General features: G+C 32.2%; 1 protein-coding gene across 1 annotated transcript in view; it reads left to right on the top strand.

The window, feature by feature from the left end:
* Window positions 1-5,378: 5,378 nt before the first annotated feature.
* LOC149552652 (heme oxygenase 1, chloroplastic-like) overlaps window positions 5,379-24,780 on the top strand; it is a 46,451-nt gene continuing 27,049 nt past the window's right edge. Inside the window, exon 1 of the mRNA XM_089788222.1 lies at window positions 5,379-6,117. Within this exon, the coding sequence (XP_089644348.1) occupies window positions 5,604-6,117 (514 nt within the window). The 5' untranslated portion in view covers window positions 5,379-5,603. The remainder of the gene's footprint in view (window positions 6,118-24,780) is intronic.

Below are 24,780 nucleotides of genomic sequence, written 5' to 3'. Positions count from 1 at the left end.
TGTATGCACAAACTTAAAATAAAATAGGAATACTTCTTATTTTTTTTGAATAAATATAGAAAGTTAACATTTCAGTCTAGATTTCAGCTTTTTAGTTTTCAATTTATGTTGATTCATTTTGAAAAATAGAAATAGAACTTTGTATAATTTTAAAATTTGAAATGATTTATAACAAGAAGAAAAATTAAAATATATGCTATACAAATTTATTTCTATTTTTTTAAAGATTATTTCTATATTTTTTAATTTAGTAAGTATTAAGATAAAAATGAAATGCATGCAATTAAATATTATTTACATACCTTTAATAATAGAGAGATTTTATTTGTATCTAGGTTTTAGTTTTATAATTAAAATTTTTTTAAATAAAAAATATTTAAAAATTAGAAATGTTTGTTATATATGTAAATTAATTTATATTTCTTTTTATTTTAAAAAAATTCATAATTAATAATTCATTTAAAATTAAAAAAAATTATTTTAATTCCAACATAATACATAATATAAGCATTTATTTACCTATATTTTAATAATGTATTCTAGGATCATTATATTCTCACAACTTTTAGAACTATCCATTATGTAAATCCTAACTATAACCATAATCTCAATCCTAACTATAATCATTATCTCAATTCTAACCATATTCATTTTCCCAGACCCTTAACCCTAGGCTAAACTTTAATCCAAACTTTAATCATGTACCTACAATGTGACCTTAACTATGGCTTAAACCTTAAACATAATGTTAGTTCCAACTTAATTCAATTTTGTCTATGGATTGAAAATTGTATTCACCTACTAAAAATATAAATCCATTTATCTTAATAAATTAACCATTTACCTATCATTAAAATTTATTAAATCATACTTAGAAATTGAACCCTTACCCTAAAAAAATGAGTTTTTGATACTTTCCAAAATCCTCTCTATACATTAAACTTTGAACCTCTCTAATACTTACATAGAACAAAATTGAATCATAATCTATTTGAAACATAAACAAGTTAACCCTAATCCTACACTACGTAATTAATTTTAAAAAATATTTGTGTACCATAGCCTTAATCCTAAGTGATATTAAAAATTTAAGATATATTTGAATCATAATCCTAACTCTAATCTTGTCCAACTTGAAACATAACCTCAAACTTAACTCTAACCCTAATTAAATATTATGTTAAATTGAAAACCTAATCTAATTATAATTCTAAATTTAACCATAATAGTTCTTTGTTTTCTTTCATTCAATTGCACAAATCATTCCTATCAGCTAATCGTTGCACATACATAAACGCGCAACTGCTAGTATGTACATTTGTAAATAAAAAATAGATGTAATAAATATAAATTTGATGTTGATGAATAAATATGATGTAATAAATAAGAAATAGAATATAACTATTTAATTTTAATACATAGTTTATAAAAACATAATAATAATTTACGTATCTTTTAGAATTGAATTATTTCTTTTTTTGTGATTATTTTCTTTAGTATGGTTTTTATGTAAAATATAATTATTAATTTAATATTAAAGTATATATTTAAGTTTTAAATATATTTAAACTAAATGATAAATTGTTTAATTTAATTAAGCCAATAGGCTTATTGTGGGAGCTTTGCTCCCCAATTTGCTTTTTTTGCACGAAAATGTTGTAAGACTGGACGAAAATGTTGTAAAACTTCTCGATTTTATGATTTTTCGTTGATGTAAAAACTCATTTTAAAAAATTGAAATTTCCTTTATCATTGTCAATTTTGTAGGAAAGTTTCTAACTTTTATTTCTTCTTCAAAAGTTTTTATTTTTTCTTCTATTTAACTTATATGTTTATCAATTAACCTATGTTTTTCTCCCATTTCTAACATTGTGTAGGCTCTATTGGATTTTTTCCTATCAACAATTTTGGTTATTTTTCTTCTTCTGCATGTTCATTTTTTTCTTCATATATGCAGGTATTATACTGCCACAAGTTTATATACTGGTTTGAATTGCTTGATAAGTTCAACATAATAATAAGTACATAGTGAGTAGTTAGAAAATGCATGCATATAGATTATACCAAGTTTATATAATGGTTTGAATTGTTTGACGAGTTTAATATAATAATAAATACATAGTGAGTAGTTACAAAATGCATGCATATAGATTATAGAGAAGTTGAGAAAACAAATAGAAATGGTAATACATGAATGACAACAAAAAATATGACCAGGGCTAAATCATATTAGTTATAAAAATTTCTTTATTTTATAACTATAGGTTTGTTTCAATTTATTGTTCAAATCATTTTTGATAGCCTGGATTTGATTTGCAAATTTATCCATCTTTCTACAAATATATGTATTCATATATCTGTGTTGTTTATGAAAGACATTGAAATTCTATTATTTTTATTATCAAATATGTTGACAATGATTCATGTTTTTTTATGAATCTTAAAAATAATAATGATAGTCAATTTATATATACATTTTAATTTTAGAATTAAAAAATTAAATTATCTTATATTATAATTTTAAATGCAAAAAGTCAATAGAATACAAAAAAAATTAAAACAAAATAAAAAGATTGCAAGTAGATTTCCTTTGTAAGTAGATTTTTGTAAATTTATAGTTTAATGCTATCATTTGATTTTTTACATAAAAATGATTTCAAATTTAGAAAACTTTGTTATATACATAGATTAGTTTGTACCATTTAAAAAAAATTCTAATACAAATGTTGTTTAAAGTAAAAATATAGAATAATTGTCTTCATATCAATTATAATTTGAAATAATATGTATGCAAAAACTTAAAATAAAATAGGAATACTTCTTATTTTTTTGAATAAATATAGAAAGTTAACATTTTAGTCTAGATTTCAGCTTTTTAGTTTTCAATTTATGTTGATTCATTTTGAAAAATAGAAATAGAACTTTGTATAATTTTAAAATTTGAAATGATTTATAAACAAGAAGAAAAATTAAAATATATGCTATACAAATTTATTTCTATTTTTTTAAAGATTATTTCTATATTTTTTAATTTAGTAAGTATTAAGATAAAAATGAAATGCATGCAATTAAATATTATTTACATACCTTTAATAAATAGAGAGATTTTATTTGTATCTAAGTTTTAGTTTTATAATTATAGTTTAATTTTATAATTAAAATCTTTTTAAATAAAAAATATTTAAAAATTAGAAATGTTTGTTATATATGTAAATTAATTTATATTTCTTTTTATTTTAAAAAAATTCATAATTAATAATTCATTTAAAATTAAAAAAATTATTTTAATTCCAACATAATACATAATATAAGCATTTATTTACCTATATTTTAATAATGTATTCTAGGATCATTATACTCTCACAACTTTTAGAACTATCTATTATGTAAATCCTAACTATAACCATAATCTCAATCCTAACTATAATCATTATCTCAATTCTAACCATATTCATTTTCCCAGACCCTTAACCCTAGGTTAAACCTTAATCCAAACTTTAATCATGTACCTACAATGTGACCTTAACTATGGCTTAAACCTTAAACATAATGTTAGTTCCAACTTAATTCAATTTTGTCTATGGATTGAAAATTGTATTCACCTACTAAAAATATAAATCCATTTATCTTAATAAATTAACCATTTACCTATCATTAAAATTTATTAAATCATACTTAGAAATTGAACCCTTACCCTAAAAAAATGAGTTTTTGATACTTTCCAAAATCTTCTCTATACATTAAACTTTGAACCTAACTCTAATACTTACATAGAACAAAATTGAATCATAATCTATTTGAAACATAAACAAGTTAACCCTAATCCTACACTACATAATTAATTTTAAAAAATATTTGTGTACCATAGCCTTAATCCTAAGTGATATTAAAAATTTAAGATATATTTGAATCATAATCCTAACTCTAGTCTTGTCCAACTTGAAACATAACCTCAAACTTAACTCTAACCCTAATTAAATATTATGTTAAATTGAAAACCTAATCTAATTATAATTCTAAATTTAACCATAATAGTTCTTTGTTTTCTTTCATTCAATTGCACAAATCATTCCTATCGGCTAATCGTTGCACATACATAAATGCGCAACTGCTAGTATGTACATTTGTAAATAAGAAATAGATGTAATACATATACATTTGATGTTGATGAATAAATATGATGTAATAAATAAGAAATAGAATATAACTATTTAATTTTAATACATAGTTTATAAAAACATAATAATAATTTACGTATCTTTTAGAATTGAATTATTTCTTTTTTGTGATTATTTTCTTTAGTATGTTTTTTATGTAAAATATAATTATTAATTTAATATTAAAATATATATTTAAGTTTTAAATATATTTAAACTAAATGATAAATTGTTTAAATATAAAATATTATTAATAATAAATGATATAATTTACAAATTGTAACACTTATCAATTATACATATTATAAACATTATTATAAAATATAATTAAAAAATAGTATTGTTTAAAATATTTTTACAAAAGTAAAATAATAGTAATAATTTAACTACTTTTATACAAAATAAAAGCTTTAAAAAAATTAAAAATTAAAATAGAAAGATATAACATATTGAAATTATATTGCTATTGAGAATTAATATTGATTAGACATGTTGTGTGGAAGATGAAATGATTTAAAAAAAAAAAAATCTTTTATCAAATTGTCACAAATTGGAAATGATAAAGTTGTAATTAATACATTCATTAATGCAAAATGAAGTTGTTAGAAAATATTTGTATTTTTGTTGAAGAAAATTAATTTTCTTCCCTACCAAAAATAGTATGGACCAATAGAATGAATAAAAAATGTAATTTATAAAATAATGAAAAATTAGAGAAAGATATAAAATTTATAAAGTTTCATATAATTTTTAAAATTGTTTGATTTGATTGGTCAGCCTTAATGTCATATTAGCACTGACATGAATGCATAGGTATTCCTGCGGATAAGAATAACTAATAAGCTTTTCAATTGAAACAACTTCAAGAATCTGGCCTCTTGATGAGCGAGGTTTACTTCAGCTGTTTAAAGCTGTTTGAAATACTATAAAGTTAGAACTAAATAGAAAACAACACTTCAAAATATTGAATTTGTTGGTTCTTAAAAAAATTTCATTGGCTTTTGAGGTGGACTGATTTTTAAATTGAAAAACATGCTTATCTTATACGAAAGCTTTGGAAAGTATGCAACCCACAAGGAAAGATAATGGCGATTCTCGATTTGGTCGTCATGATTTGCTGTTTTTCATTTTTGCGAGTTATATAAAAACGAAACAAGCAGACAAAGCAGTGACCAATGAAAGATTCTTCTACACAAATGCGGCACTCCTTTCTTTTCTCCTACTTCACTCAATCGAATACGTTTTTCCTTCCTAATTGGCGCGCCCGCGACCTCATCCTCACTAATGCTTTTGCCACATTTTATTCGGACATTCCTTCTGTTGCTTATACGTTAGGATTATCCAGGCCATATTATTAGGCTTCAAGGCCTTACAACCACGTAATCCGTTACTTCTGTGAATCAACAATCTATAATTTTCTTCAGCTCAACAGATATAAGAGTGAACATGCCTTTGTCAATGTCTCGTGCAATAATTTTCAGAGACCTACAGATGGCTTCCCACTCTCTCAATGAATGCAAACCTGCTGCTTCGAGGAACCCAGATTGCCAAGCTTCAATTTTGCATCCAAAAAGACAATTGGGTCTTGCCTCAGCACTATCTGACAGGAAGAGCGGCAGCAGTAATATTAATGCTACTCTTTCTATTGGTCGGTTCACGAAATTTGGGCAAGCATGGGATACGCATGAAAGAGGCGCGCTTGTTGTGACGGCAGCAACAACTGCCGAGAAGCCCAGAAAGCCTTACCCAGGTGAAGGAAAGGGGTTTGTGGAGGAAATGAGGTTTGTGGCTATGAAACTCCACACCAGAGATGTCGCCAAAGAGGGGGAAAAGGAGCCAGATACTCAGCCCATTGGCAAATGGGAGCCTTCAATTGAAGGTTATCTCAAGTTCCTCGTGGACAGCAAATTAGTGTACGATACCCTAGAGACTATAGTACAGAAGGCTTCTCACCCCACCTGTCAGTAAGCAAAAACTTACTTTCATTTCTGTTTACAACCAAAAATCTAATTTCATTTATATTTGTAACCAAATGAACCTAATATGTTTTTATTCAAAAAAAAAAAAAAAAAACCCAAGTTGTTCATTTCTATATAATTCATGCAGCTAGCTAGTTTGTCTGCTCCGCTCATCTTGTTTCCTCCATTGATTTCTTTGGTTAACCCCTATATATGTCTACCTCTGTCTATTCATTAAGATGACGAAGTGTTTTGGTTCTTTATTGATCACTTATTTTGCTAAGTTTAATGCACTTCTCTGATTTGGATTTGTTTCTTTGATGGGCACAAAATGATAAAAGAAAAGGATGATTTTACCTTCTAAGTCAGATGAGTAGTTAGTTTTTAGTCTATCATGACTATGCATGTATGTATGGTTTGATGTACTAAGCTTGTGCTTCCTACAACCAGAGACCAGCAAAACAAATGGAAAATTTTGTTACAATAGAGGGTATTGTATGCAATCTTAATTCTCTTGAAGGAAAAGCAAAACTGGATAGGGTAGGGCGAACCATACTGTTGTTTGTAAATATTTTTTCCTTTATAAACCAAGACATTTCAACCTTTTTGAGCCCTCATAAAGATATTCGGATTTTTAACTCCTCTAGTGACCATGGATGTAAATATGTGCACATCTATGCAATTCGCCTAATGATTTTTGTTTTTACAAAGGTACAAACTGATAAAACAATCAAAGGTCTCTGATGCAAGACTCTCTGGGGACTTTGTAAAACATTATGTCTCCATAAGGCCACCCAACAGGCTAGGGAAATCCTCATTCCGACTGTCCAGAGTTGAGATTATTTGGTATTTGCCATTTTAGGTTCGCAGGGCTGGGATACTACAATTTGGTGTCTGCACATTGCCAGGATTGCCTGGCCTCTAGCGATTCCACATTCTTCCTTGTAGAAATTCCTCAAGAGCTAAGCTTTGAACACGGGTGTTTTAGTAATATGTCAATTCTTGGACAGTGGTTCAGTGGAATTGGGCTGCTGCATTTTATTCAGTGAATCATTGAGAAAATTTAATAAGATGATCCCTTCCAACATGAGAAGTCCAGTTTTCTGCTTCAGTTGTATAGGACTTGGCTTTTAAATTACCAGTAGAGATTTATAGCAAAAAATTCTGCTGCCAAATGTGAAAAAAAAAAACAAAAAAAAACACCTTCATCATTTTGCCCATTGGTCCCATTTTCAATACTTGATCATCCGGTATCATAAATCATTGTATTTATGCTCAAGTTTTACAGACATATTTCATGATGTATTCAAAAGATTTCTACATGGTTTGAATCAGATTAGTCATCTGTATAGATTTTGAGTAGATTCTGAATTCCTGTAAGAAGAGGGGGAAATCAACTGATTTTATTTATTCTTATTTTGTCTTGTATTGCTAAGACCTGTGTAATAGAATGCTAAACAAGATGGGCAGAAAGTGGGGTAATTTATCTTAAGTCCACATGGAGTAGGTATTTGCCCTTAACATCTAATGGCTTTTGGGGTAGGGCCATTGACTCTAGACGAAATCTGCCTGATAGATTAATTTATCTACCTGGGAAAGTACCAGGTGATTGCATGGTTGTTAATGGGACAGATAGAAAACTATTTACTTAAATTAATAGATATTGTTTGTTAGTTGTTACCAATTAAAGAAAATAATAAAAAACGAGAAGAAAAAAGATGTGTTAATCCTGACAGGTCACTACTAGCAGCCAATGGACAGGACCGTTACATGATTTATAGCACATTGAGAGAGTGCACAAGTCATCTGCAGCTCAGCATCTATGTCAAATCTAGATTTAACATATCAAGTAGTTCTTCCTGTGACTAAAGGCAGGGAAAAGCATTAAAACATATTGTATTTACAGTATTGAGTAATGTTACAAGGCATATTTGAGTTAGGTCTATTGAAAATCCTAAAAGAAAATCAAACGTAAACATTAGCCAGATGTAATACCAAGAAACCAGAGAACTCAAGAAAAAAGAAGAAGAAGAAAGAAACCAGACAACTTTAGAATATAGGTCTGGACTCTGGATATTGACTTAATCTCATTAATTCTCAATGCATTTCATCTGGGATAGGTTAGAACGATTGAGCCCATTGGCTCTTGTTAGTCAAGATTTCCATGGATACATATTACAAGTGAATCAATTGAATTATTTCTTGTGACATCCCAATTTGGGTCATACAGTGTAGGGATGAAAACCATGTATTTACTAGGATTAAATATTATAAATTTATTATCATGTGATTGCTTATTATCATAGTTACACCGACGTGGGGAATGGGGGAACAAGTTTCCGGGTGGGTGGACAAAGGGACCTCAATTTGGGGACGGCGGGGGACGGGAGGGGGGATGGGGGTTATATAGTATATACTATACATATGATATTTAAAATGCTAATTATGAAAAGATGTATAACAATATAAGACATAAATATGAAGTATAAGTTCATCAAGACCACTATGGCTAGTTTAATTTTACATTGTATTGAACATTGAACAATGAACATTGAAAGAGATCTAAGTTTTGACTTCTAACTTCTATCAAATAACTTAAATTAAAATAATCAAAGATCGAGGATTTAAATGGCATCAAAGTATGAGTATCATTATCTCATCAATCATTCAATGGCGTCATAAAATTAATTACATCAAATAACAACCACCATGATATGATCCCAATGTTCAATGTTCAATGTTTCAAACTTCAAATGACAAATATGATAATATCCAAGTCTCAAGTACAAACTACAAAAATTCAAAAGACAAAATGTCAAGTACTGAAGGCCCAAGGGCTGCCAAAATGTAGTAGAGGTTGCCTAGAGGCCTCTAATCATCCATGTCAATCCAAGGCTTAGGCTCAACAAACTCATCCTCCGAACTCTCGGTCTCTTGAAGGGTAAGAGCCGTGAGAGGAATACCAACCAATCCCGCATCAAAAGTATTTGCATCCTCATCAACCTATGAGGGCTCCTCTGGCTATGCATTCCATCGTGTTGCAGGGCTCTCCTTGTACACGTGTCATGTGATTTTTGATACACAAGGTACAATGTACAACTACTAGCTTCTCTACTTTTTCAGAGGGAAGTCTGTTCCTCTTAAGAGAGTGGATGAAGCTATAAGTAGACCAGTTCCTCTCAGAAGCTAAAGAACTAGATACCTAAGATAACATTATAACAATCAAATGACTAGTATTAGAATCAGAAAATTGAAATTGAATCATGACTAAATGACTAAAGTAAAAGTGAAATTGAATCATGACTAAAAGACTAAAGTAAAAGTGAAATTGAAATTTAAAAGTGAAAAGAAAAGGTTCTAAAGTTGAAGAACATGAAACCTAAGATAGGAGACGGATGGCTAGTGTGGTAGTTGTTGATTTGGGTCCATGACAATTCCACCACAAAAAAGGATCCTCTTGTGCCATTGTTTTTATGTCGGCCTTTGCTCTAGTTGGATAGCCCCAAAGAGTAGCAAATTTGGTCCACTCAGTGTGAACCTTCCTTGTTGTCTCAATGCTACAGACCCTATCAATGCACTTGAAGAATCCTTCCTTCACTTGAAATTCAAATTAAAAAATCAGTAAATTAATAAATTAAATATTCATAAGCGCAAGTGTACTAACTTCTAACTTTCAAGTGCAAGTGTACTAAATTCAAAATTGATAACAGATTACCTCATCATCATCTAGTGGTGTAACTTTCCCAGGCATAGGCATGTACCACTTCGGATTCAATGCATAAGTAGTCATATGTAAGGGAGTGTTGAGGTTGTCCCATCTACGCTGGATAATAGGCCGAATGTGCTCAGTGTAAAATGCTAAACTTGGGTTCCTCTCTCTCACGATTGCCCTCATCTAGCCAAGCATAGCATCAATGCACTCGTACACCTCTCCAAGAGTAGCTGCATTGGCATCCCCATATTTGATGACCTGGAAAATTGGACTGATAAAGAGCAGTAAGCATACCAACAGATAAAGAATTCATCAATTTTAATATCTCAAATCAATTGAACAATAGAAACTGAGCAGCAAAAAGAGAATTCACCATCACATTGGCAGCATTTATCATTCTGGAGGTCTGATTTTGATTGATTTGAGAAAATTGACGAGATGTACTAAGGAGGCTTCGAATCCTATTGTCACAGGGTATATGTGGATTGTTTCAAATGAAAAGATGAAGAAAAATTTCATGCACATGCAACTATCAGATATAAAGATATTTGCGACCTTTTTCCAATTCCTACCTACCAGCACCACAATGAAAGATTTAACGTAAGTTTATGAACATTCATCAAATAATGTTAGCTCTCAGATGTTATCACTCTAGTAGACATGTTTGGAGAACACAGATGCACAAGGATCGTTGGTGAAATTGTTGGATAAAATGCTCGAGTACAAAAACATAGATGCCCCAATTGAGTAGATGGACAAACATTTCAACACAATGTCATTTCATGGATGCTCCGCTTGGTCCAAGCTTTTACGACAATAAATGAAAAGATGCCAGATTTGAATAGACAACAGAATGGTCCATGGCACTGTGCCATGGTGGAGTTTAGTATGTATGCAGAGATATTGAATCACCATGCTGGTAAAAGCATATACGAACATGTCAGAGATAGCACTTGATGAATTCACTTGTTATGATATGGACGACATCTTATGCCAAATGAAATGGATGAAAACGTATTTGGTGATATGGATATAATTTGCTATTGTGTTCAAGACATAATTTGTGTTTCAAAAGGGTTCAATTATACATGGTGCGGTTAGAGAGGAAGACATGAAGGAATGATGACAAAGACAAAGACGGAAGCCAAAGGCTCAACAGATGTCAATGAATCTTTCGCTTATCCCATGCCATCAACGCTACCAAAAGGGCCACCCTGGCAATACACGCATGGTGCCATAACATACTATGCTAGCGGTGATCTCTGGTCGAAATATATAAAGCTCGATAAAGAAGATTTAGCTTACACAATACAAAGAATATTGAGTGCTTACCAAGACATAGTGGGTTACAAGATATAGATATCATGTAAAGACAAAGGTGCTCGATATATTAAAAGAACGCAAAAGTATGAAGGATAATCTCAAATGTCTTCTCGCGCATCTGTCAAAGACCCACTGTGTTTAGCATCGACATAAAATAAAATTATCTAGACACCAAAGCAGGGAAGAGATGTGGACGTTGGTTGCCTTTTGTGTTATGCAACATACTCTTTCTTTTCACCCAATGCCACCACTGATCTTACACAGTCTTTGTCTACAAGGAAGTGGAATACTATTGTTTGGGAGACGCTCAGGATTGAGGAAGGCTAGGCGATTAATCTCAGCGATTAATTCATTCAAACCAAAGTGCTATATCATCATAAGATATTTGAAAACATAAAAAAGAAAGAGCCTATACAAGGTTACAATAAAAGCATAAATCTTAAATAAACAAATCACAAGGAAAAGGTTGTAAGAAATTAGATTAAATTGACAAAGAGGTATGATTTGCACTAAAAGAGGCATGATATAAATTATGACTTTTTATTTGAAAAAGTCATAAATTTGGAATAAGAAGATATAAAAGGAGAGTTATTTGTTAACAACAAGACATAATTGATATTCGAACATTCATATTCTGAAGAAGAAGCATTTTATATTTATTTGTACGGAGGAATAAGGGCTTAAATATGACTTGTAATATAAATTCATTTATTTTATTTTAATAATAAAATAAAATGACCTTTGTTTATTTCTAAATGACATCGAGATTTAAACTGTAGACAGTTTGTCCTTTATAATCATTTTTTGAATTCTGTATACATTTTAAATATTGGATAAGTGGACACGGTCATTTAGAATCTTGAATATGATCATCATGATATTGTGAAATATCAAATTGTTTTTGTATCTTTGTCCCGTTTGTCTCCCTACCAGAGGAGTTAAAGTTCAATCTGGACTAATTTAAGATTGCATATATATTTGATCTGTCACATCTTGATTATTTAATTGTTAGCAGTATAAGTGTGTAGAACATTATAAAGTTGTACGTGAAAATCTTCACTGAAGTTGACTCTATTGCCCGAATGAGCAGAGGCACTGGTCTTTTTATTATTGAAGTCAGAATATCTATATATTCCTTCCTACAAGCATCAAATCTATTGTTAAAAAACCTTGTACAAAACATTCAATTCAAGCACTCAGCATTCAAATTCATAATGATTGAGTTCGAGGATTTTTCCAGTCGAAGAACTTGCAAAGTTTAAATTCGCTATAGAATAGCCTTGAATTAGGCAATCGGCATTTGAGGTGAAGGTCTACCCACCTAGGTGTAGCGGAGCCTGAAGTGTAGGGGAATCAAGGTGATATCCGTTCGTTGGCCAGAATTGATTGCATAATCCTATCGGAGTAGTGGTAGGCTCTTGGGCTTCCAATTTGCAGTTTTGGGAATCAACAACCCCATCCTATCTATTCCACTCATACGTCATAACCATGAGTTGCAATGGCTCCTGCAACTCAATCATTCTCTCTAGAAGAATGAAGTAGGATGCATATTGGGTCTCAACTAGTTTCATGAACTCCTTCCTTGCGAGGCTCCTGAAAAGGGCATGTGATGTGTGGTGATTGCAAATAAATATCTACACATCTCTAGCATCACTCACTACTCCCTCAATCCAAGGAGTCTTCCCCATGTCCTTTGGTACATTGTTCATGGCATGTAGACAACATGGAGTCCACCAAATATGTCTGTAAGCTGTCTCAACAAGTCTCCCTGCAACTCTACACACAAGTGCCACATCTGCCACTACTTGGACCACATTTTGTGGCCCAACCTCAATAGCATTCCGAAGTATATGAATCTGAAAATTAACATCCTTTCGATGCCCTGAACAATCAATAGCCCTGAGATAAAATGGCCCCTTTGTGCATGTAATGATGATATTGATAAGTGGATAGTTCCTAATGTCCGCTCACCAATCCATGATGATGCTGCAACCATATTCCTCCCAAACAAGCCTCACGTTCTCCTTCTCTAAAGCAATCTTGACATACTCTTTATCCAAGATTGTAGTCTGCAATTTGTGCTAACTTGGTGGCACAAATGACGGTCCTCCTCCCCTTGCCACTAGTTGCATCATCTCCTTATAATAAGGAGACTGTGTCACATGAAGAGGTATGCCATTGGAAGAAATAAATCTACCAATAGCCTCCTTTATCTCATATCTCAGGCAGACATTAAATAAATCAGCAATGGGTTTGCTTTCCGATGACACCTTTCTTTTCCCCCTGCTGGACTATGCTTTAGGCCCCTGCAAATGATGTAGCCGTAGGTCTCTGCTGTGGTCTACCCCTAGGACTAGAAGTAGAAAAATGTGGCTGCCCCTGCTCATAAGCCTGCTGAAGACTCTAAACCTGTTACCTATCGGTAAGGTGGTAGGTGATAGAGCTCAAAATTCTTTTGCCTCCATTTGACAAAAACAAGTGAACAACAACTCCATACGCTAAAGGAACAATAGGAACATTTATGATTCTGCCAGTAACAAAATATTCAGTGATATATAATACAGCAAAAAACTACATATTGATTCTTCATATATTCAAGGAGTTTGAGATAGGATCATTGGAGACTAAGAATTCGATGAAGTCCAATAATGAATTGACACTATTGATAAGGAGGAGGTATTGGAGTCACTAGTCGAATGAAAAAACCAATCTTGCATACAGTCAGCATTTGAAGTGCATAACATTAACTGCAGAAAATAACATCAACATTCCAGAAATAATTCTAAAAAAAATTTATATTTCAATGGCTCTATAATAATATATTATCTGTCAGCACTGAATCAAAGGTTTACTTTGTTAATCAAAACAAGAAAATATTGCTACCAAGCTAAGCAAATGGACAGAAGAGGGAATTTTACATGACATATATTTGAGCCATCAAATTTCTGAAATGTGAGCCACAATGAGACAAGTTTTGAAGAGTGAATTTAATTGGAGTGTATGAATGATGTGGTTTGCTTTATTCAAAGGAATACAATCTCGATGAAGAGAAACAATTGTATATAGAGTTCATTGTGATCAGTAAAAGATATACATAAGTTGAGCCTCATCAAAAGTATAAACAGAGATTGAGTATATCAGATGCTTGGTATGGATGTGAAACTTTGGTCTTCTAGCAGAGAATAGGAGAAGATGAAATTCTTGAAGTCCGAAACAAGAATACATCTCAAGTAACAGAACTGTGCAAATATGATTGCAAGTAGATAGCCAAAATTACATCAAACTGGATATCTTTGTGCTTGATATTCCAGACTTCTGCAAAAATGTAGAGAACTTTGTCAATGATGTAACTTGAGAAGAACATGGAAATGGAATCAAATTTTCTTTCAAAGCCCCAACAGTTCGAGCATATGCAACATTAGCATCGCTCATATTGAACATCAACACTTGTATGTAGCGACACATTTTTGGGCAAATATACTCCAGAATGAATCGTCATCAGGTTAGTGATAGACAAAAACAAAAATGGTGCTCGATAGAAGAATTTGGATATACTGAGTAGCCTGATAATTTCCAAGCCAACCAATCAGAACAAACAACTTGCTCATAAATTGCTGATAAAACTCCAGATATGGCACCTTCATCATTGTTTTGGAAATCCTTGATATGGATTATGGTGGCAACCTGGAGGTTCAAAGGTTTAGGACTTTGATTGCTGTGAATGGTCTATGCCTGCCTGTGAATATTTCAAGATGTATGTAGCAAAGGAGTCACGAATGAACGAAGAATAAAATGGAAGTTAATACATCGACGAACTCAATAGACGGATACAGACAAGCCACACACCGTTCAGAATTGGAGGAATAGCTAATACTGTGTTTTGAAAGATTACGAAAGTAACAATTGTCGAATATGATCATAATACAACCTTTTGCGGGAGAAGATGGAGATGGAACCAATAATTGAAGTTTTGTTTTGTATCTGATAATATTTTATTTTTTATGCAGGTATGAAGATTTACTCATGTGAAGGAGCCAACAATGATCATCACAGTTGAAGGAATGTGATCTGCTCTGCATACAAAGTCCTACTTGCAGCAATAGAGATATTCATGCATTACACAGGAAGCATTTCAGGCGTATCCTAATGCTCGCGTGATTACGAGACTTGCTATAATTATACCTATATCAAATTATTTAGTGCAACAAAGGGGTTATCAAATATAGAATACTATTGAATTAGCAAAGTTGATTAGTTATTGTGAAAGGAAGCGATGTATGGAGAAACAACCAACACCCCTTGCTAGTTTATAAATATGGAATGCAAAGCAAACAATATGGAGACAATTCATATTGATATTATAAAATTTTATATATTATGATGCACTATGATAGATTATATTCTTTTATTGGCGGAGAAATTAAGTTTTGAACAAAGCCCGTGGATTGAATTACGGAGCAAATTTATATGCGATTCTGGAATTGAAATGCAGTAAATAGATCATCTGTAAGGAGTGTCTTTATTGCGATTTTATTTCCGGCATAGTTAGTTATTTTAAATTTTGGAGTTTTAATTTATTATTAAGTTGTGTTCTTTATAAATGTTTTTTATTAATTTCTATAAATATTTTAATATTCGGATAAGTGGACTGGGTCATTATTGCATTTTAAATTTGATAAACATAGATATTGTGAAATATTTAATTGTTTCCATATTTATGTCTAGTTTGTCTCTGCAGGAGTTAAAGTGCATCCTAGACTAATTCAAAATTGCGTTTATATAATTGATCCGTCGTGTCTGAATTGTTAAAATTATTTATAGTTTAAATATATTGAATTATATAAAGTTGTACATTTCAACTAATAATATTGACTCTGATTTCCCATTTAATTAAGCATTGGTCTTTTACTCTTAATTCATAATCCATATGCTGGCAACTGTTTCATTTCTTTCCTTTGAAGAATTAATATATTCATTTGTTGCAATCATCTGTAATAATCACTTTTATTTAAAAACTCTCATATGTTCATTTATTATACTCAATTTACAATTTGCGAGTTTGAAGTTTTCTATAATCCTTGCCATTTAGAAAATTTTCATTATATTCGTGTTCTAACCAATTTGCTTTAAGCATCTTGGATTTAAGGTTATTGTCAAGGATTAGCCACACCCACCTCGGTTTTGCAGAGCTAGAAGCATAGGGGATTTGGATCGCATCGATCAATCCCGTCAAGTTGGCCTTAACCGGTTGGATATCCCAGCATTGAGCATGCAAGGCTCGTAGGATTCCAATTTGCGGTTTTGGGAACCAACAGTAGGTACATCAACGCCCAAGTCATCTGAAACACCCCAAATATTGGTGAACTCAATTCTGTAAAGCAAATTTTTTGATTTCATCAAGAACTTGCATGCACCCACGCCTTTTCCTGTCCAAAAGAGGAAATGTGCATTCACTCTAATGATACTCCCAAACCATTTTGTCTTACAAATGTTACATTTCCATTTCCTTGTACCACCACATGCAGTTGTTCGTGCAGTTATCGTTGTTGCAAACTGTTTGAGAGTAGATTTAGAGTCATAACTACCCCTAGCCCACTTTGCCAAAAGAGTGGAGGGGCAATCTGTAGCTAGTGGACCGAGTGGCCAATTATTTGTTGATACCGAATTTGTTTCTTCATTATCTTCATCATGCTCAGCCTTAGGGTTATAATCTTCTTGGCTGCTATGAGAATGGGCCTCTAAATCCATCTCATCATCACTGTGATTTGACCCACTTGAGTCATGACCTTGGGAGCTCATTTTCACATTGCATTCCACAAAATGAAAAAAATATAAGATAAATACATGCTTTCAGCCTATTCCCTTCTTCAAAATCACTATTTTTTAAAGTAAAATTTAAGCAACATAAATTTGGAAATGAAACAAGAAACATCTACTAAAATATAAAAATTAAATTCGACTAAGAATTAAAAGCTACAAACTAGAAACAAAAATCAATGATCTTGATCTTGACTTGAAAAATCAGAAAATAAAATTAAAAAACCATGAAAAACCCTACCTTTTGCTTCGCAAATCTCTTGAACAAGCTGAATAATCTCACTTCTCCTCTTCTTGCTCCTTACTCCTTTTTGCCTTCCACACACTCTCTTCACTGTGATATCCTTGCAAAAATTAATACATAATAAATAAATAAAATAATAATAATAAAATATTATTAATGTTAAATTTGCTATATTCATTGCATAATATATTACTATTAAATATGAGAATTAAATATTATTATTTACCATATATAAAGTAAATATACAATGCAATAGTATTACTATAATATTAATAATAGATATAATTTAATTTATTATTAATATAATACATATTATATTAATATAATAAATATTATGTTATTAATATAATATTTATAATTGAATTATTAATGTAATATAATATTTATTTATGAAAGGACATGACTCTTAAAATGTATGGTATATATATAGAATAAAAAAAATACTTTTGAGGAAGGAAGATTCGGAGAGGAGGAAATATAAATCCTTGGACTGTAAAAGTTTGAATGGCAAATATCAATAATGAATAATTTAATGTCCTACTAGGGGACATTACAAATGGTATCAGAACTGGTTTTCCTGCCAGCCAGTGAAGTTTTTATTAGTGATAAGAACAATGTAAATTTGAGGGCTTGCCAAAAGAAAAGAAGATAAACCATTTTTTTTTCTAAGTATTGCCGGAGAAAATAATTTTTTTCTAATATATCAGTGGCCTGAGATTTTGAGTCTGTTATGTTGACTATCACTGAATTCTTTCTAAAGTTCATAGTTTTGGTGCATAACATTTAACAATTTTGCATACTCTATACTTCGGTGGAGACTATGAGAGCTTAAAAATATGATCAGGAATAAGCATCAGATATAATAGGAACAAAGGTACTTATTATTAGTCGACCTCTAATATTGCAAGGATTAATTTAAATCTACAGATCTGTATTTTGCCATGGAGTCCAAACTCGGAAGATTTGATAATGTTAAAATGTGGACTGATATATTTGGGCATGTCACCTTTGAATACAAATATATTTCTGCAGAGCTATATATTTATCTGGCTGCAAAGTAGTATTAAGCCAACTTTATTATAAAGGTTTATGCAGGCTTGATTATTGTGGGCAGTAATTAAAGTTAGGTATATTTTTCTAATATGCAAGAAACAATTCAAAGACCTTGGTTCTATTCCGATGTTTGGGTATATATTTTCCTGGTGAACTTTTAAATTATACGGTTTAGCTTCAAATATAATTGCTATGGTGACAGAATATAGATCTCAGATGATTGAAAGGATAGAATTAATATTACTAAATTTGTTGTGAAAAACTGTATTGTGGAATCGTCTTCCTGGAGCTGTGGTTTCTTTATGGATAAATAGCTATGTGGAAGCTCTGTAGGTGCATTACTCTTCCTAAGGCTACTATAATGGATAAAAAATTGAGAACAATGTTGGTGGAGTATTTTCCTTATCTACGTGATTAAAAAGATTCATAAGGTTAGAAACGCTCTTTACGCATTATTCTGTAACATGTGGTTACAAGAAATAACAGTGGTTGAAAAAGGTACTTAGCAATGGGACAGTTGCGTCTATACCCCCACACTCACAGAATAGTTTTTGGAGGTGTAGTAAATCTGTTCGAAGCCTTCTCAGACCTAGATCTCCATCAAGATCAGTATCAAGTTTCCAGAGGAAGTGAGATGTGAAATTTTGAAGAGACCAAGCACGGCATCTTAAATAGTGGCTCACTGTCTATTAGCGCTGAATGAATGCAGGCACAACAAGCAGAGACTACTTTTTGGAACAGAGGCACAAACCAATGAAATATCAAGGTTCAAATAGTGATTCGGGGAGCTTCTGATTCACAACATCTGAGATATTCAACAAGCCGGTGTTAAACGTCTTCTGGAAACAAAGCAATAAAGGACAACTCAGTTTCTTGCTATGAGAAGTTTACTTCTCGGGTCCTGTGAGAGACCAAGACATTTGGTAAGAACAAAGCTAACAATTGTCAACCTTTCTCCTTGACCAAAAATGGATGTTTAATAGTCTTGAAAATAGAGAAGGATGTGGACTATATATTAAGTTCATCAACAAGGGTTGGTGGTGAGCAACCTAGTGGCCTACAGAACCTTGCGCAACAATAATGTATACTCCAGTATTTGAAGAACTTGTTTTCAAATCTTGGAGCTTGAAGTGTTTATGAATATTGTTATTGGTGGTAGCATATAGACTCCAGGGAAAGCATTCTGAAATTTTTAAGCAGCAAGTCCTACAATACATAAAATACCAAGCTTCACTCCTCATATGGGTAATAAGGAAGGTCAATAAGGTCAATACCAAATTAACACAATCAGATATAGTATAAAATCATTATCACCAACTCAAAAGAGGTGTTTGTTCATAGAACAAAATTTAATATATCTCTGAGGCAGGTATGCATCACATTATCTATTTTAAATAGTAGGTTATCAGAATCGATTTAATTTATTAACACCCATGCTCAAACTAGTTGAAATTCTAAGCTAGAAGAGATGAGTAGGGATATAGTATGGGAAAAGCCTATATAAATCCAGCCAACAGATCATTCCAAGATGGGTAGGATCAGTGCCCCTATAGTTGCCTTGAGGTTTGACTAAGATGGGATCAAGTTGCCTTCAGGTCATTCCAAGATGGGATCGGGGGCTTGGATCCACAGAAACCTTGAGGAAGATTACTGAGTTTGGTGTCAAAGTGACCTATTGCATCTTAGCATTCCTTCTAGACGAGTTATAATAGGAATAACATGACCTTTTTTTCACATATAATTTATTACTTACATATATAGGTAGCCTCAGGAGAGAGAACAAAGGTGTATTCAGGCCAGTCCAACCAATCGGTTATCTGAGATGGGTAGGACTAGTGTCCCTATAGTTGCCTTGAGGTTTGACCAAGATGGGATTGAGTTGCCTTGAGGTCATTCCAAGATGGGATTGTAGGCTTGGATCCAAAGAAACCTTGAGGAAGACCATTGAGTTTGGTGCCTAAGAAATCTGTTTACATCCTAAGGGTTCCTCTCGACTAAAGAATGATAGTAAGTACAAAACAAGTATCCCCCTAAATAAGCCACCTCATGTGGAAGCATGAGATTGACTTGGAATAAATTATCTCGACTCACATTTTCTTGAAACTTATACATGCACATATATACTAATGATTACTTGTGGTTGCAGGATTCTATTGAAGAAGTAAAATTTGTAAATCATCTTCTTAACTCTAGTGAAGTGTAAGGCATTAATCAAGAATGCATGTATTATTGTGTCTACATCATGTTTTCATGCATTAGTGTATCTGCTTTGTGTTTTCATGTGTTTGCTTCGTGTTTTCATGCATTCACATGTCCACTTCGTGTATGCTTTGTGTTTTCATGCATTATGATGTATATTCCCTAAATTCCTTACATCTTGCATCCAATTATATGCTTCGTATAATGGTTTTACAAGAAGTCATGTATAAATGGTTTTTGTTTGAGAACAAACAAAATCTGAGAGAGGATTGTGACATCCTTGTAAAAATTAATCCATAATAAAAAATTAAATAATAGTAAAATATTATTAATGTTAAATTTTCCATATTCATCGCATAATATATTAATATTAAATATGAGAATTAAATATTATTATTTACCATATAAAGTAAATATACAATGCAATAGTATTAATATAATATTAATAGTAAATATAATTAAATTTATTATTAATATAAAAATATTATGTTATTAATATAATATATAATTAATATAATTAATTTATTAATATAATATAATATTTATTTATGAAAGGACATGACTCTTAAAATGTATAAAGTATATATCATAGTTCAAAATAGGGCTGATAAGTGGCTAATAAATCAACTTCTTGTGAGAAGTTTGGAGTGGCGAGAAAATACAGGTTTTTCGCGCCAAAATCTTAGTCGAGAAGTTTGAAACTGTCGAGAAATTAGCTATATATCGCCAAGAAGTGGCATACTTCTCTCGAGAAGTTGAAAAAATCTCACGAGCAGCCCCTATTTTAAAATTTGCAGCCTTTGGAGTAGAGAAGGGTTTGGTGGAGAGAAATAGTCATTGGAAGCCTTGTAGATTTATTGCAAGTGGATTTGAAGTGGATTCAAAGAGATTTTTAAAGAAAATACCTATTCAAAAGAGGGTGTTTTGCACTAAGATTGGATGACATTCAAGAGGAGGGCAGTGAGAGTGAGGACACTTAGGGCACTGAGAGTGAGAATATAGAAGATGAGGAATCATTGCTAGCGCCAACACCAGCGACATCTAGGATGGATATTGAGACACAACTACAACCACAACCACAAGGGACTACTAGGGCAAGACCCCTTCCCAGTCCCATAGTTTTTACTAGAGCTACTAGGAAGGGGAAGAGGAAGATGTAGACTATTTTATATTGTACTTGACATTTGTATTTGTTTATCTTTTTATAATGACAAATTTCTATTTTTATTTTGCTTCAGACTTCAGAGTCTTTAACTATGGTTGTCAGCCATAGACATTCCACACGAGGATGAGATTTTGTTATGTATTGCATTTATATAATAGATAGATTAGCTTGTTTGGTTTGTTTACTCATTTGTTGACTTATTAGATGCATCTCCTTATTGAATTTTGCAAAAAAATGCATTTTAAATTAAATTTAAGTCATTTTTTTAAATTCCCAATATTTTCCCGAGAAGTTACCGATTTATCTCCGATATTTGCTGAGAAAAGTTTTCTTTGCCTCTCTGATAAGTGGCAAAGAACAAGATTTTGAATTATGGTATATATATAGAAATCACTTTGAGGAAGGAAGATTTAGAGAGGAGGAAATATAAATCCTTGGACTAAAAGTTTGAATGGCAAAAATCAATAATGAATAATTTAATGTCCTAGTAGGGGACATTACATTCACTCAAATAATCACCCTTCTATGAGCTCTTCACTCTTCTTCCTGCTGCTGTTGCAAAAGTTAGAAAACTATAGAATGAATAGAAATGAGAAAACAAAGAGATTTAATGGGATTTCGACTTCTAGATGGGCCTACATACCCTAGGGTTAGCAAACATTAAAAAATATTATAACAAAACCTTTTTAAATTTTTATTTTTGTTTGCACTTTTTTCATGTCAAAAAGTGGGGGATGGCTGACCGTCCCTAGCTAGGCTCAGGGACACATCCTCATTCCCCATGTCCCCAACAGGGACTCAGGGACATCCCCCTCCCAGTAGAGATTTGGTGGTGCCGCTGGTTGGGTGTGTTCCAATCTCGGGTCCCACGTCCCCAACAGGGACTTAGGGACATCCCCCTCTCGGCAGCGATTTGGTGGCGCCACAAGTTGGGTGCGTCCCAGTCTTGGGTGTAGCTCCCCAAAATGGTGGGGATGCATCCCCGTGTTACTATGCTTATTATCCTACTTTTCAACATTATGGTGTATACGAAAGTGATATTTTGTTTGGGGCAGGAGAACATGAATGCTTTTGTATATAATCTTTTTGTCTCCATTGACTTAATGTTCACAACCTCTGGATGCCATTTTAATCTGGGGATGAATTTCAACTGTGTTTACATATTTTTAGATTTTGCAAGGGAGTTTCTTCCAACAATACTGCCAATACATTTCTTCCACATTGCAGCTCATAGTCTTTGTTTAATTCTATTAAGTGGGACATTTTTGTAGTGGGGTGGCAAAATTTAAAATGTGCTTGTAGAGATTTAGAGCAACAGCTACTACTTTCGTTCCTGTGCACTAAAAGTAAATTATCGCTATAGTTGGTTTTCCTCTTGCTTTGTGTATGTTTATATTCATTTAAAAATATAAATCTGATGATAGCTTTTCACAAATCGCACAATTGCAAGAGATTTTGGAAGGTGCACTTAAAAGGAGGCTTGTATCATCAAAATTTTAGGGAGAGAAATTCCCTATTTATGTGTTAGGTTACATTTCACCAAACATGTTTCTTTTTTTTGTCTTGGTTAATTTAGTTGGCATGAACTCATCATGACTACTAGATAAAAATTGCGCGTGCTAATGACTAGTCTTGACTATGTATGTTGTTGCTTTCAAAATTACTGTTAGAGGCTGTTCTTAGAGGTAATTCTATTCCTCTAAACAGAGTGAATGAAGCTATAGGTGGACCAGTTCCTCTCTGCAGCCAAGGAGCTAGACACCTGAGATAACAAAGTTGAAAGTTACAAGTTACAAACAAATATTTATACAATTTGTAACAAATGGTAAATGGTAAATCAATGATCATTGAATCAATGAATCATAAGTTGAAATCAGTAAAGCAAAACTCTTAAAGTTAAGATTATTAAGGGTTGGAATTAGTAATTAGTATTACAAACCTGAGAAAGTAGTCGGATGGCTAGTGAGGTGATCTTTGACTTTTGTGACCCATGACATTTCCACCACAAAATGGGATTCTTTTGTGCCATAGTTTTGAGATCCACCTTTGCAATATCCAAGTATCCTACAAGTTACAAGTTTACAACATAATATTAAAATAACTTATAATTATAAAGAGTTTAGAGGACTGAATCAAGATTTAAGGATTACTTCATAGACTAGCAAATTTGGACCACTCGGTGCTAATCTCACTAGCAGTGTCAATATCATATATCTTGGTAATGCATCAAAAGAACCCATTCTTCACCTCATCATCCTGAAGTAGTGTGACTCTACTAGGCCTAGGTTGTACCACTTTGGGTTCAATGCATAGGCAGCCATGTGCAAAAGAGTATTCTATTACAATAATAGATAAGACGTCTATTATTAGTTAATGGTTATCTTGTAAATATCTTTAGCTTTAGTTTGCTTTCGTTTTTTGCTTTCTCTGGAATAGATTGTTTCTATTCTTTACGATCGTTTCCTAAGGAAACATCGTCTCTTCCTTTTGTATAAATTGACCTTTCGGTCTCTGTTATTAATAAGCAAGTATTTACCAATTACCTTGTAATATGGTATCAGAGCTAAATACTTAAATTTTTTCGGAAAAATTTATAATTTCTTCTTGAAATTATTTGTTTAAATTTTTCCAAAATTATTTCAGCTAATTTCTCCAAAACCCACCTAGGGTTTTTCTGCTTGGAGAAATTCCCGAATTACGGGTCTGCAAATCGCGTGGAAATCGTGGCCATTTTTTGAAGACTCGCGTTTTTGGGGTGAAAATCTGCATGTTTCTGTATCAAATCTTCATGCTCTTAGCCGTCTCAATCTGTCATCGTGCTCTGGGAAGCAGATTCGACCATTTTTCATCAAGAAATCTGAAGTTTTTTCAAGCTTTTTTCAGCTAGGGCCGTTTTTTTCCGAAACCCTAATTTTTGGGGTCGAAATTTTTTTTTGTTTGCAGATTCTTGGTGGGTTTTTCGAGAGCTCAACTGGGTTGCCGTCCGTTTTTTTTGGGTGTCTCGATTTTTGTGCCTCGATTTTCGAGCCAGCGGATTCAGAAAATGACAGCAGATTCCTTCTGGGTTTTTCGAGCTCTCTTTTGGGTCTTCCGTATTTTTGCCTCGAAAGAACGTGCCTTCACAGATTTTCACAGTTTTTCATTGAAAAACG

The sequence above is a fragment of the Cupressus sempervirens genome, chromosome 6 (genome assembly GCF_028749045.1).
Source record: "Cupressus sempervirens isolate cs-2001-9-10 chromosome 6, ASM2874904v1, whole genome shotgun sequence".
Lineage (NCBI taxonomy): Eukaryota > Viridiplantae > Streptophyta > Pinopsida > Cupressales > Cupressaceae > Cupressus > Cupressus sempervirens.
This window is presented reverse-complemented; position numbering and strand designations above follow the sequence as displayed.